The 15,315-nt window shown below is 41.5% G+C and overlaps 1 protein-coding gene across 3 annotated transcripts in view; it reads left to right on the top strand.

Moving 5' to 3' along the window:
• Positions 1–118: 118 nt before the first annotated feature.
• Positions 119–15,315, top strand: part of CDC123 (cell division cycle 123) — a 57,898-nt gene continuing 42,701 nt past the window's right edge. Inside the window, exons 1-4 of one of the 3 annotated variants that reach the window (XM_059056720.2) lie at positions 119–279; positions 5,104–5,175; positions 11,574–11,631; positions 11,887–11,919. In XM_059056720.2, the coding sequence (XP_058912703.1) occupies positions 206–279; positions 5,104–5,175; positions 11,574–11,631; positions 11,887–11,919 (237 nt within the window). In that variant the 5' untranslated portion in view covers positions 119–205. The remainder of the gene's footprint in view (positions 280–5,103; positions 5,176–11,573; positions 11,632–11,886; positions 11,920–15,315) is intronic. The other 2 variants (XM_067030303.1, XM_067030304.1) reach the window with 2 other exon arrangements.

Genomic DNA, 15,315 nt, shown 5'->3' on the forward strand with positions numbered 1-15,315 from the left:
GTGTGTGAGTGTACAATAAAAAAGCACGCCCCAAGATTCTTTTTCTCCGCTCCTTCTTCGCTTCTTCCTCCTTGCTTAACAGACCGGAAGTGTCCTTTAACCAAACCAGCTCGGCGGGCACTTCCGGGACGGGAGACCAGGGTTCCGAGAGGGTGCTGGGAGGAGAGGAAGAGGCGGCGGCGGCGGCGGCGGGGGCGGCTGGAGGATGAAGAAGGAGCATGTGCTGCACTGTCAGTTCTCCGCGTGGTATCCACTGTTCAGAAGCCTCACCATCAAGAGGTGAGACGAGAGGGGTTACGGCGGGGCAATGGGCAAAAGGGGATTGCGACATTTGGGGCGACTCCCAGCTCCATAAAAAAACTGCAGGCCTGGATGGGACCGCCAGGGCCGAGATTTCTACTTCCTAGTGGTATTTCGGGGGGGGGGAGATGAATGAAGTCGATACATGTTTGCTGTGCCCCCTGTTGTGCATCAAGGAGGGTGCTGGGGAGGTAGGAGGACAGTGTCGTGGCTCAGTGAAGGTCAGAGGCGGGCTGAGGAGCAGATGAAGCTAGTTTAGGCTTGGGAGTTCACCTTCACTGCCTTTAGAATTGCCAGTGGGGGGAGGTGGTCTGTTGGACTGGGTAGTCTGGGCTTTGCCACTGACTAACCCGCTAGGGGACTTGATACATCGTTTTTGGTCACTATCAAATGAGAGCAATGATACAGACCCAACCTCAAATTCCATTGTGAAGCTCCAACATGATAGTGTAGATGGAAAGCATTAGTAAAGTACACTTATGTGTTGTTAGGGTTGGAAGCCATCTGGAAGAAAAGTGGAACAGGATTTGTTTTCTAGTTCTCTGGCCCACAACAAGGAATCTATGACCAGTTTGCAGGGCAAGCAAAGGATTAACTGTTCCATCCTTCACCCGGTCATTCGAGGTAATGTAGGCAAGGCAGCTAGGAGAATATCCCCAAATGTTCAAAAGCAGTCGTGACATCTGGAGCATGATGCAAGGGTAGGCTTTCCCACACTAAGGCGGATAGATCAAAGAGAGCTGCGTATCCACGGGTAGGATTTTCTGTCTTTTGGCACTCCCCCTTTAGGCCTAGATTGCCACTTTTTTAGATATGCATCTTCCCTTTTCATTCTCGGTGCAGAGAGTGTGAATACAGAGAGGGAAACTTTTGAGATCCTGAGTGTTTGGAAGAGCCCAAGGAGATTATTCAAAAGACAGTTCTTTTCCATCCTGTTATTCATACATAGAATCAGCTCCCAGTTATCCAGGGTGTAATGGGGTTAGAGCAACTCGAAGGAGCTTTGCATTTGAAGATGGTTGAAGTCACAGCAAAACAGAAGGAAGAGCTTCAACAGCAGCAATGGACTTTATCTGATTATATGATGTGCCAGTCCTTCATTATCTTGCATAATCGAAAGAGGCTTAGGGTCTGAGATGATGCTAGAATTATTTATTTTGTACTGGTGTGATAGAAGGTATATTTGTGAACCTGTCAGGCATTTTCACACGGAGTTCACTCGAGACTGCCATGTGCTTTGTGTGCAGGTACCTTACGTCATCTCTGGTGGAGTTTTTCTTTGCCTTCAGCAGTAAAGTATAATGGTTAAGAATTGGACTCCAGAGTCAGGGCCATCTGTCTGGCTTGGAATTTTGGTTCCACCAGCATCTTGTGCAAATCGCTTAATCTCTCTAAGCCCCATCTGGAAAATTGAGAAAATAGTAAGATTGTCATGAGAATTAAATGAGATAAAGCATTAAAAATGCTTGCCACTGTTTTTGGCATATAGCACAAAAAGCTGCTCATTGTTAATGTTTTTGATTTAATCAAAGCTCCGTTGAAGCAAAATAATTTTAGTTCACTTAAAATGTGTACCATTCATGTGAAGCTGGGAGTGAAAAATAAACCAAGGGGTGGGATTTTTTTTTTTTTTTATCAGTCCACAACTAAGCTGGGTTGCCTGAAAGTATTCTTTCCTCTGTCTTTGAACTGTAACTCTATAGTTAGTTCTGTGGTGTCTGGAACCCAACATATGGCAGGATGTTCCTCCACGATCCAGGTCATTCTGGTGCAGTTGTGTTAGGTCTGTCATTGTCATTGTCAGCTTTAATGCTGAGAAACCATATTCTGGTTATTGACTCAGCCTTTATTATTTTGTGTTTATTAATCAAGGTTCAGAGATGATTATGGAGGAAAGAATATAGAATCATTTTTTGACATGGACTCAGGCTTAAGAATAAGTAGCTAGATGACTTTTGGCCATCCACTCTCCTTTCTAAATGTTTCTTTCTTCAAATATGAAAGTTATAAATAATCTTTTTTTTAAACATCTTTATTTGAGTATAACTGTTTTACAATAGTGTATTAGTTTCTGCTTTACAACAAAGTGAATCAGTTATACATATACATATGTTCCCATATCTCTGCCCTCTTGCGTCACCCTCCCTCCCACCCTCCCTATCCCACCCCTCTAGGTGGTCACAAAGCACAGAGGTGAACTCCCTGTGCAGTGTGGCAGCTTCCCACTAGCTATCTAATTTTATAAATCTTTTAAAGGCCCCTTCAACCTCCATTCCATTAGATTAGCTTGTCATTGTGTATAGAATTATATCGACTTGATGGGATAGGTACTTTGTCATTAAATCTTTTACATCTTTCGTTCAGGCCTCATGGAGTCTTGCCCGCATTGTGGTTTTCAGTGACTGATTTAAGCTCTTTTCCGACAGCCTCAGTAGCTTTGGGTCAAGTACGCCTGGCCATGACTTGTTTATGGCCTCAGTCTCTCAGGCATGGTTCCCTTTTCTTCAGGATTTTGGTGGCCTTTGGTACATCTGCACTTGGTACAGCACTTATCATATTGTACTGTGATTTTTTTTTTCTGTTGTATCTTTTCCCACTCCTAGGCGTTCAGTTCTTAATGGAGTCATCTAGGATTCCTCCGTGACTTAGGTAACATAATGCAAGGTCACGTCATTAGGGCGACTTTAGAACTGTGACAGCAGGACTCAGGGACTCATGAGAACGATGCAGAATCTAACTCTGTGAGGCTCATACATGTAAGAGTTGTAGACCCTCCAAATAGGAAAAATATGCAGAGAATTCACAGTGGAATCAAACAGTAAATAGATGTTTCAAATCCAGTCAAGGGATGATGCAACCTGGAGGGAAAGTCAGGATTCACATCAGACTTGAGAATTAGTGTAACTCAGAAACAAGGGACGTGGACTCGGAAATCATCGATTTGGGGACTCAGAGATGTTATTGACATAGAAGAGGTCTCTCTCTGCTCTTATTGTGGTCAGGAAAATCACCCTAGATGTCTAGGAACCAGCATTCCTGCCGATATTTCTCAGTCTCAGGCCCATGAGAAGGTAAACTTCAAATTCTCTTAGGAAGGTCATGTCTAATTCTCTTGGAATGACATTGTTGGATAAGTATCTTTAACCCCAGGAAGAGCTAGAATTATATATAGAGGTGATGAAATAATTCAAACTTGAGGGTTTTTTCTCCTGTTAAGTTTTTTTAATATCCTTAAGAATTTGCCTTTTTGAGAACAATTGACATATGTATAACAGGTTAGCCTTGTGTTTCCAATTTAAATTGTGTAATTGGTTTAGAATTGTGATACGTTAAAAGATAAGAAAATTTTTAAAGTTTTTCAATTTCAGTTGGAATGTTTGCAAGAAACTTAGATTGACTGTACTTACGGTTTAATTCACTCATTTTGTAAGAGTTAAATACTTTGAAAGGCTTACCTGTAATTAGACAATTGACATATTTAAAAAGAAAGTTGAATAGATTATTTTTACAAGAGTTAAAAAATTTAAAGCAACTTTTAAGTTTCAAAGACTCACTTGAAATTTCGTTAAAAGTTAGCAGATTTACAAATAGAAGAATAAGATTTGGTAGTTGAACTTAAAAGCCTGAAGAAGAAGTAGGCTTTTGAATATGAAATTGTAATTTTGATAAATCAGATATTAATTTCTAAAACTGAAGTAGCTCATGAATAATCTTTCCTGTGCACAAAATCCATCTGTAATGTGCCAAAAAACTTATTCAATAATTAAATGAAGCGTACTATTATAAGTCAATGATGGTCTCTCTGAAAGCAGGCCATAACTGTTTTCAGTTTTTAAAAAATATATGCCTCAAGATAAATTAATAGCATTTTAGGTATCTGTGGCAGAATTTTTGATGATTATTACAGAATAAAAAAACCAAATTATCCCATACGTTTTTTCAAGTGATATCAAGTATGGCTTTGCCATGCCTTTTTTTTTTTTCCCAAAAGAAAAAAAACGTATTTAATAAACAGTAACACAAGTGAATGTTTATAACATGATCAGCAATTATTAAATAGACAACAAGATGATGGTAAATGAGGCTTGTATATCAAATATAAAGAGTAAAGGTTATTCATTTATTTATTTAGGCATTTGATGCCTTCCCATGCAACTTTCTAGTTTTCTCACATAGGCTTTGCCATTCCTTAATTATGATTGACTGAAGCCAATTCAACTGAAGCATGCCCAGGAAAGCAGCTGTGTACTCTGGCGATCAGGTGGATAGAATGCACAGCCAAGTATACCGTGAATTCTTAGCCTTACACACTCATTGCCAACCAAAGAATGGTTTCCACGTCTTAAGCCTGCTTCCTCCCCATATCTTAGAAGGTGGTCAGATGCTGTTCATTTTCTGGTTTGTTTGCTCATTTCCTGTGTTGCTGCAAATACCTGCAGGGCTCAAATTTCTTAAAGGCACATAACCCTTGTACTCAGAATTCTTCTGAGCTTGTTGCTTTCATACTGTGATTTCAGTCCAGTTCTTTGGATTTGGCTGGTTTTTGTCTCTTTATCACGGAGACAATGGGGGTAATTATATGCCCCTAATTTAGTTTACCACAGTATTTATTCATATTATCCTAATTTCCAGTCTGCTGCTACCAAATGTCCATCATTAACATTTCCCTCTTCATATTAAAACAAAGGGAACAAGTAAATCAGAAATTGAGTTTTGAACTTTTTTTCTCTGCTTATGGTTGGTCTTTTAAATTGATGCCCTTTTCTTTGGTATGTGCATTTTGTTTTTTGTGTTTTTTTTTAGTGTCATTCTTCCACTTCCTCAGAATGTGAAGGATTATTTACTTGATGATGGAACTCTGGTGGTGTCAGGAAGGTAAGGCATATCAGAAACAAGTTCTTTAAATTTTAACATAAAGAAATTTGTAATGATTAAATCTCAGCGATTACCATGTAAAATAAGTACGTTAACTTTGGCCGCATTCTCTCCCTTTTTTCCCTAGTTAAACTTATGTGCTGATCTCTGTCCTGTATTCCTTGTCAATGCTCAGTTGATAAGATTTTCAAAATTGAGTACTTCCTCTACTAATAATTACAAGCTGTGAAATTGAGTAATCCCTTTCATCTCTACTTTTAGAAAATGTGTATGATAACTGTTCCTTTTGTTCATGTAGTTCCTCTGTTTATAAAGGAAAGTACCGTGCTTCAGTGTTTTTAGTGCAAACTGGAAAAAGTTTAAGAATCATATATGTTAATGTCATTCCTATTTTTTCATTCAGGTCTCTGCTCAGAAGTCATGTTATCTAAGTGTTCCATCCTTCTCTTTCCTTTCTGAAGTAGCTTAATGGCAACCCTTACTGACAACTTCACTCTTTTTTTTTTTTATAGAATTCTAGGTTGGAAATAATTTTCCTTTAGAATTATTTAAAAATATATTTTTATTGAGATAAAATACACATAACAAAATTTACTATATTAACTTTTTTTAAGTGTACAGTTTAGTGGTATTAAATACAGTTATAATGTTGTGCAGCCATCACCACCATCCACCTGTAGAACCCTTGCCGTCTTGTAAAACTGAAACTCTGTACCAGTTACACACTGACTCTCCATCTCCCCCTTCCACCAGCCCCTGGCAACCACCATTCTATTTCATGTGCCTGTGAATTTGACTTCTCTAAATACCTCATATAAGGGGAATCACACAGTACCTGTCCTCCTGCGGCTGGCTTATTTCACTCAGCATAATGTCCTAAGATTCATCCATGTTACAGTATGTGAGAGAATTACCTTCCTTTTCAAGGCTCAATACTGCTCCATAGTATGGATTACCACATTTTGATGCATCACTTTTTATCTCCTAACCTCACTTTATTTTTCAGTATAATACTTATTTCCATCTGACATCATTCCCTTTGTGGTTCTATTAGAATACAGTCTTCATGAGGACAGGGACTTGGACAGTTGTGTTCCCAGCTCTTGGGACAGTGCCTGATACACAAGAGGTGCTTGATGAACGTTTCTTCAGTAAATGAACTCAGAAATAGAATTAGAATTGTGTATGTTTTCAGTAACACTAATTTTACCATAAATATGTATATGTGTGTGTGTATGTATGTATGTATATATGTGTGTGTGTATGTGTGTGTGTGTGTATATACACACACATATATACATATATATTTTTTTGGTCTGATGGATCTGTGTAGCTTTCTAGATTATAGTTCTGTTTTTGGTATTCTCAACCCCTTAATAACCTGAAAATTATTAATTTAGAGCCTCATTGACTTAGAATAATTGCAGGATAAGGAAACAGAATAGGTAGGTGAGTCTCAACCTTGGGATATTTACAGACGTAACTTTATTATTTTTAAGTATGGAACACTTAGTAAGCTTACATAAATGGGAGTGTAAAGAAAATGCCTCCCGATGTTAGAAAGTCCTGGGTAGATTTCAGTAGTCTGAGCTTGTGGAAGAGCTCCTGTGATGTTTCTCGTTGGCCAGACGTGTGTGTGAGCCTCTGGCAGAGGCAAGGCCGTTCAACACTGTTAAGCGGTGCGGTGCAGCACCCAGCACTTCACTCTGCTCCCCAGTAATGCACAAAGCAGGTAGGGACCCTGCCTTTTTGGAGTTGACGGTTCAGCTTTGTATTTTATGGGAGTCAAATAGCACAGTGCTGGCCTGTCAGTCATGTTGCCTAGGGTCAAATCCTATCTTTGCTCATTTCTAGCTCTCTGTGCCTCGGTTTCCTCTTCCGTAAATAGGGTTGTTGCAGGGGTAAAAGGAGATAATGCATAAAATGTGTAGCCATAAATATTTAATGTTTATAAATATAGTAATGCCTCGTACATTGTATGCTCTTAAGAAATACTAACTGTTCTCACCATCATCATTAATCTCAGTCCGAACATTAAACAAACACACCAGTAAATATATAAGTGAAAATTGTGGTAAGGGCTGTGAAGGAAATGGGGTGGTCACTGACATATTAAATTACTGGGAGCGGGCTGGGGCTGAGGATTTCGGGGGGGGGGGTCAGGGAATACCCCGAAGAGGTAACTTACGAGCCTCTCAGATAGGAAGTTTGGGTGGAAAGCAGTCAGTTGAAGAGCAGAGGCAAGAATCTTCCAGGCTGAGGCAGCAGCGTTAAGGAGGGCTCTGAGGCATCGAAGATCTTGACGCGCTTGGTTTGGTCACCATGGCCTGCGGCTGGTGTGGGAAAGGAGGCTGGGAACGTGCATTTCTGGTGTAGACAGTGATTCGTTTTCATTGCACATTATTGGGTGCCTAGTATGAGTTGGGTGCTGAGCATGCTACTGGGATAACAAGATGGGTGTCTGGGGTACTGAGCAAATAAACTTTCCATTTCAAACAAACAAACAAACAAACAAACAAAGATGGGTGGGACATCCTGCCTTGGGAGTCCAGGCTTAGTTAGTCGCCAAGTGAAAGATGTGAATAAATAAGTGTCCGTTTTTGGAATAAAAGCACCCAGTGTTCTGTTAAGCCATGTTTTTGGAGTTGAAATAATCACTGCAGGCTGGGGTGATGCAGGGCGTTTGTACAGAAGAGGTGGTGCCTGACCTGGGCTCACAAGTTGGGTCGGATTCAGGTGGTTTGATTCAGGCTCCCAAGTAAGTGCCAATCCTCACTGTCCCCTTTTGGCCCCGAGAGTTCTTTCTTTCCTGATCGTCTCCCTTAAGGAGAATGGCAGTAGATGCCAATTATAAAACACATGTTAGATTCGTTCATGTTTTGAAACTTCACAACTCTGTGGAGTAGCTACTGTCATCCTGTTTTTTTTTTTTTTTTTTTTTGCAGTACGTGGGCCTCTCACTGTTGTGGCCTCTCCCGTTGCGGAGCACAGGCTCCGGACGCGCAGGCTCAGCGGCCATGGCTCACGGGCCCAGCCGCTCCGCGGCATGTGGGATCTTCCCGGACCGGGGCAGAACTGACATATTCTGATAATGTCTGTCTGCCTCCGAAGCCAGTGCTCTTACATTTCCCATGGCTTTTAGGTACCAGCTCAGTGCTAGCCGTGATATAGAAAACAGAATACCTAAATATTAATATCGACTCAGTCCTCAGTATTTAGAGGTTTACCTTGGAAAGCAAGTCTGGTGAACTTGCCAGTATATACACTCCATCATCTTTTCCATTTCAGTGACACATCTTATGGTAGGAATTGCAATAAGTTTTTCTGAAGAACTGTATGAATACACCGATTACAAATATGTTTTTAAAAAATGTATTTTGTTGTACTAACAAAAATCAAAAGTGGTGTTTTAGAGTGATAAATGCATTTTCAAGTTCATTGAGTACCTTTTGTGTTGTTATTTCATGATAGCCATCTGTACTGCCTAAAGTTAATAACTTAAAACGTGACCATTTTATGTGTCAGTGTTTGCTCAGCTGGGTGTTGAGAGACACTTCTGCTTGGGTCTCTGCATGTCTTTTGAGCAGAGGCATGGACAGCTTTTGTTCCTGATCATCTTTTCAAAGACGTTTATGCAGCAGATGGCCTTGGAAGATAGAGGTAGTATCTCTCCCTAGCAGAGAGTAGGCTTGTTACTGTCTAGTACAGATAAAGACAGTGTCTCCCCTTGGGTCAAAGACCAGCCAGGCTTACCTGCAGCTCATTGTAAGAGATGAGATTCTCTAAGTTCAGGGTTCCTCAATTGTAACACAAACCTGGGTCACTCCTTGACCTCCCACGGGGCGTGAGGGGCCAGAGGGAACTGATTCGAAGATGGAGCTCATGCTTTGTACTGTGAGTGACAGTCCTTTGTTTCGACCCAGGAGTCCCCTGTCTTCTACCAGAGTCCATGAACTCTGGCAGGCTAACTTGTTAGCTTGCAAGTGGGGTAAAATCTCAGAGCCTCTGTAATGCTCGACACTGGGCAAGTCTTCTGTTGGTCTTGCTGAGGTCGCTCTTGCGGCTGTAGTTGTCTAGAGGCTTGACCTAGCTGGATGGTTTTAAGATGCCTCACTCATGTCTGGCAGCGGATGCTGACTGTCACCTGGGCTTCTTTTTCCGTGTGATTTCTCAGCCTCAAACTCAGCTCCTTTACGTGGTGGTGGCAGCATTCCAAAAACGGGGGCAAGGAAGCTGTAAAGACTTGACACCTAGGTTCAGCATCACATGGGGTCCCTTGTGCTACATTTTGTTGGTCACAATGAGTCTTGAAGCCAGTTTGAATTAAAGGGGCAGGAAAACAGGTGCCATTTCTTGATGGGGAGAGTAGCAAAGTCACCCTGCAAAGGGGCATGCCAAGATGGGAACAATTGTTGTGGCCATCTTTGTAAATACATCATCAGAGTTTCTTGTTTTTGTTTTTCCCATTCATTGTGATGTGTACTTGGTGGGCTCTTTCGTTCTAGAGACTTATGATTTTTAGTTTTGGAACAGTTAAAAATATTGTATCTTTGATAATTTCCTCTTATTTTCTTGCTTCTCTTTCTAGAACTCCGATTATATAGAGGCTGGGTCTACTGGATTAATTCTCTGAATCTTATCATTTCTTCCCTATTGTCTCTTTGTCTTCTTAGTTTTACTTTGTGGGAAATTTCCTTGATTTTGCCGTTCATTCTGTTGAATTTTTAAATTTCGGCCACCACGTTTTCAGTTTCTACAAGTTCAGCCTTGTCCTCTGGCCTCCTGTCATGAATGCAGTATCTTTTATCTTTGAGGATATTTATGATTTAAAAAATTATTTTTCATCTGGTTCCTGTATTGTCTTTATTTCATCCATGTGCCTTTTCTCTCTCTTTTTAAGAACTCTTCTCATCTTGGAGCCTTTCTTTAGTTTTCTCATGATTCTAGGCCTTTATTCATATTTAAGAGTGAGGGACGGACACACACACACACACACACACACACACACACACACGCACGCAGAAACTTTGTGTACCTGGGTGGGGCTTGTTGACTAAGAGTGCCAGCAATCGGCAGGTATTGATGGAAGATTCTCAGATGACAATTATTTGTGAATCTTTCCCCTGGGGTTTTCCAGTGTCTGCAGAGATGAATCCTCTAATCTGTCTGTATTGGGGGAGCAGGAAGGGAGGAAGGGGACTAGAGGTCCCACTGTTAACACGACTTCCACTTATGACTTCATCTTATTCTAGCGTTTCACCCCCATATTCCTCTGGGGCGCTAAGGACCGGGAAGCCCTTACCCTGTTTGGTGCCTGGAGGAGGATCAGTTGCTGGGGTGTGCCAGCTGAGGACAGCTCGGCGTGCCTCCCTGCCCCCTTCACGGACTTCACTCGGGTCACCCCTTGTGAAGTCAGAGCTGTGGTCCCATCGCGTGTGATGGCTCCAGGGTCTGCCCGTTGCCCACTGGGTCCCCCCCCCAACTGGCTTTCTGTTTTCCAGACTTTTGTTGTCTCTTCTCTGCAGTTGTCTCCTCCCTGGTGCTTTTTCCCTTGGGATCTTTTAAATCATTTTAGTAGCGTTTCAAGAGGGAGCATAGGGATGGATAAATGCCCCTTGTCAACCAGAAGCCTCCCTTTTCCTTTTTTCCTTGTAGTTTCCTGGTATAGGTCCTCTGCTGGTTCTTATTCTGATTAGTATGTGGTTTCAGTGATGTGAGTGAGTTCTTCATAGGCCAGTTGTTTGTCGTCGAGTGCTGAGGAGGGGCCTGGGCAGTGTCGCCCCCTCTGCGGTCTTTCAGCCCTTGCTTAGCCCCAGGCGATAAGGAGTGGCTGTTACAGCCACTTTGCCCACTGGCTCCTTCTAAGACAGAGTGTCTGAGTATTTCTTTCTCTTCCTCCCCCATGCCCTCCAGTGGTACCAGTCCAGATCCAGGGTAATTCCTGCCACCAGCCTATGTAAACGAAATATTTTTGGCTGTGCCCTCAGGGTGTCCAGCAGTTGCCGGGAACAGCTCCTCCAGCAATTCCTTCTGTGGCTTCCTTCATCCCGTCTGATCTTCCTTGTCTTGGGCAGCACTTTCTCTTATATCAGGATTGAGACTGGATTCTTAGTGTCCTCACGGGTGGAGTTTGAGTTTTTCTTTTCCTTGTTTCTAGTGACTTCTGAGAAGAGGGCAGGCAGTTTTTATTCCACCATCTCTTACTGGACATGTACCCTCGTTAATTTCATGTTGGTTTTTATTAGTTTCTGTCTCAAAAAGTGAACTTTTCCTAACATTATCCTCCAGTTCTAAGGCTATCTGTTTTTTTTAAAATACATATACTCAGCACACCTGCAATTGTGACTGCACAGCACCAAAGCTTTCTCTTGCTCAGTTTTCGTTTTATGTTCTTCCAGGGAAGATCCACCAACATGTTCTCAGCCAGACAGTGATAATGAAGCAGAAGAAATACAGGTTGGTTCAAAATAATATAAGCTGTTCTGTAGCGTGTTCTAATCGAAATGATCTCTGAAATGGTTCTGGCTTTGAGATCTTAGCATAGATTCAATCAAGTGAGAAGTTACATGAAAATTTCACCTGGACACACACTTTGTGTTCAGGAAAAGCTGTCTCCTGTGGATGGGTGATTTTTAGGTGGAGCACTGCTTTCTGGGAGCCCAGTACACTATCCACATTTAACGTTCTGTTTCTGTCCTCCTCTCCATGCAGTGGTCGGACGACGAGAACACGGCCACGCTTACGGTAAGAGCCTTGAGGTGTGGGGACCACCTCGCACTGTCCCCCTGGGCTGCTTCCAGGTTTCAACACAGATCACTCGAAATCCCCATTTACTCACCTTTTCAAGCTTTTATTTATTATTTTGAAAAATAACTTAAATCACTGTTTACAGGCAAACATGGCATGCCCTTTTTTCCCTTTTATTTTTATTTTCATTTTTAAAAAAAATACACCTTTAAAAATAAATAAATAAAAATAAAAAATGCATCTTTATTTTATTTTTTGGCCGTGCCATATGGCATGTGGGATCTTGGTTCCCCGACCAGGGATCGAACCCGTGCCCCCTGCATTGGAAGGACAGAGTCTTAACCACCGGATGGCGAGGGAAGCCCCTCCCTTTGTTTTTTTAATTTTTAATTTTTAAAATTTATTGAATTTATTTATATTTGGCTGCGTTGGGTCTTCGTTGCTGCACGCGGGCTTTCTCTAGTTGTGGTGAGTGGGGGCTACATTTTGTTGCAGGGCGCGGGCTTCTCGTTGCGGAGCACGGGCTCTAGGCACGCAGGCTTCAGTAGTTGTGGCACGCGGGCTCAGCAGTTGTGGCTCATGGGCTCTAGAGCACAGGCTCAGTAGCTGTGGCACACGGGCTTAGTTGCTCCGCGGCATGTGGGATCTTCCCGGACCAGGGCTCTAACCCCTGTCCCCTGCATTGGCAGGCAGATTCTTAACCACTGTGCCACCAGGGAAGTCCCTGTAGAAGTTGATTGAGCATGTTTTAGTCTTTCAGGCTAAGAGTGTTGTCAAATTCAACTTAAAATATGTTTTAACAAAAATCTCTTTAAAGGATTGAGAGTATTTCTAAAAATATGGGAGGCAAATGAAGCTTCTCATACTTTGAGATAAAAGCAAAAGATTTCTGTAAAATTGCTTACAAATAAATGTAAAAGCACAATAAAGGAAACTAATTTTAAAGGAGGGTATGTTCTAATGCAATTCTAAATAAGGAGCTATTTTTGTTTATTTTGATGGAAGAGCTATGATGTCCAGGGTACAAGGGAAAAAAAAGTGCAGGTGCCTAAACATTTCCTTAGGTATAAAAAGTGTGCCCACACATGCAGAAAAGGCAAGTTGACGTGTTTTATTTTACTCTGGATATCACTCGGGTCAGTTCTTCTCCTTTTATGAAAATCCTCTGCAGTTCAGCATACATCTTAGCTTTTGCCCATATTCAGCGCCCTGTAGTGGGTTCTGTGAAGTAAACAAAGATGACTGTGATTTGATTCCTGATGTTAGGGAGTATATAAACCAGTGGGGAAAGATGCCCCAATTTGAGGGTGATGACAGAGTGCTGTCAAACAGAGAGGACGGTTACCACCAAGGGCATCTAGAAATAATTCAAGGGAGAAGTGATATTTGGCCTGGACACTAAGTGTAAGGACGATCAGTATCAACTCATGTTTTTTTAATATAGATAGATAGATACAGAAATTAATAATGTGTGTGTGTGTATTTACCAAACTCTGCTTAGCTCTAAAAGTGACATGATGACATCATGGTGGCAGTGAGCACACCTAGTGCAGTGATCTTGGTGTCTAAATAGCATTCTCCACTAAAAGGAGTTGAAGCTCCTTGGAGAAATTAAAGAATGGGGATGGCATGGTAAAGATGAGCCTGCAACAACTCGTGTCAGGAAGTAAGAATGATGGTCCATGACACAAAGGACCCCGAAGTTAGCCTGAATGGGCTCCCACTGGCCACATACGTAAACCTCATAACAAAACAATCATAGTGATGGAGTGTAACCCTTGACTAAAATTAGAATCCATGGTCCCACACTGACATAGACAAATGATTAAAGTAAATAAATGGAGCAGAAGAGAGAGCCCTTCTTTATAGTAGAAGAGACACCAACTAATAATTGTAGAAGGAATGATAGAATTGGAAATCACCATTTGCAACCATTATAGTAATAATTGATGGAATAGATGTTAAAACTCATGGGTGAATATTTGATGAGGATACTTGAGTATTCTCAAAGTTATGTCCACCAAAATTACTTACTAGTTGTAAAGAGAAAAATAGTGCCCTCACAGTGGAAAGAGCTGGCCCCAGTGTGACCAAAGTTAACTTTCTCAGTGATGGGACAGACCTACATCGCCTGTCTCCTCGCACAAGGCACAGAAGGACACATCGCCTGCCAGCAATGCACAACCTGAATCCAGTCATGAGGAAACAGCCAGCAAACTCAGCGTTTTGGAAATTACATAAGAGTCGCTGCCCTGTACTCTCCAAAACGTCAGGGTCATGAAAGATAAAGAACAACAGAGAGAAGAAATGTTACAGATGAAAGGAGATTAAGGAGACACGACAAGGAAATGCAATGCTCGATTCTAGACTGGGTCCTGAGCCAGAGGAAAATGTTCCATTTTTCTTTTGCTATAAAAGACTTTATCAGGACAATGGGCACATTTTGAATAAGATCCGTAGATGAGGTAATGGTATTGTATCCACGTTACCTCCTGATTTTGATAATTTGGCTGGGTTATGTAAAAAAAAAAGTTACTGCTTTACACACACACACCCCACACACCCCTGCCTACTTATATATAGAAAGGGAGTTGAGGGGGAGCATGATAAAGCAATGTGGTAAAGTGCCTGAGTGAAGAGTGTGTGGAAATTCTTGTTACTCTTCTTTTAATGCTTCTGAAAGTCTCAAATTATTTCAAAATAAAAAATTAAAAAATGATTGGGTTTCACTGGGGAGAGCTAGATGTTGGGCAGGGGAGCTTTCAGGGCAGAAGAGCACTCTCAGAAGAGGAATGTGAGCCAGGACCCAAGATGGGAAAATTACCACTGCAAGTAATTAGTAATTAGTGTAGTGACAGAAATGCCGAATTAAAAATGGAACCAAGTAGTCAAGATGGGTAAATTCCAAAGGCACAGTGGTGAATTTCAGGGAGCAAGTTGCCAAAAGTATACATATCAAGTGACAACAGTTGCTTTAAATTTTTTCCATGTTATGTTTTATGGACAGGCACACGTAGTATAACATCCGGACCGTAGAAGGATACGCCCACTCTCGTAATGATGGTTGCCTGTGGGGAGAGGGAAGCATTAGGGAGGAGAGCAAGGAGCTTAGGAACTCCATTAGCATCTGTGATGTTTTTTCCTTAAGAAACTTAAAGGTCTGGATCAGACACGTCAAATTGTTGAATGTATGAATCCAGGTATATAGTTTTTGTATGTTTAAAACATTTATTTCATGATGAAAACATTTTTTAAAAGAAATAATCTTTCTGATGGGTGTGATACAGGGGGACTGTGCTGGGTAAAGTTGGAAAGATAGGTGAGTTTGGATCATAGAAAGTCCATGGACATGATTTAAAATGTGGATTTTATCTGACTTAAAACAGGAACCTT

This window comes from Kogia breviceps, chromosome 3, assembly GCF_026419965.1.
Source record: "Kogia breviceps isolate mKogBre1 chromosome 3, mKogBre1 haplotype 1, whole genome shotgun sequence".
Lineage (NCBI taxonomy): Eukaryota > Metazoa > Chordata > Mammalia > Artiodactyla > Physeteridae > Kogia > Kogia breviceps.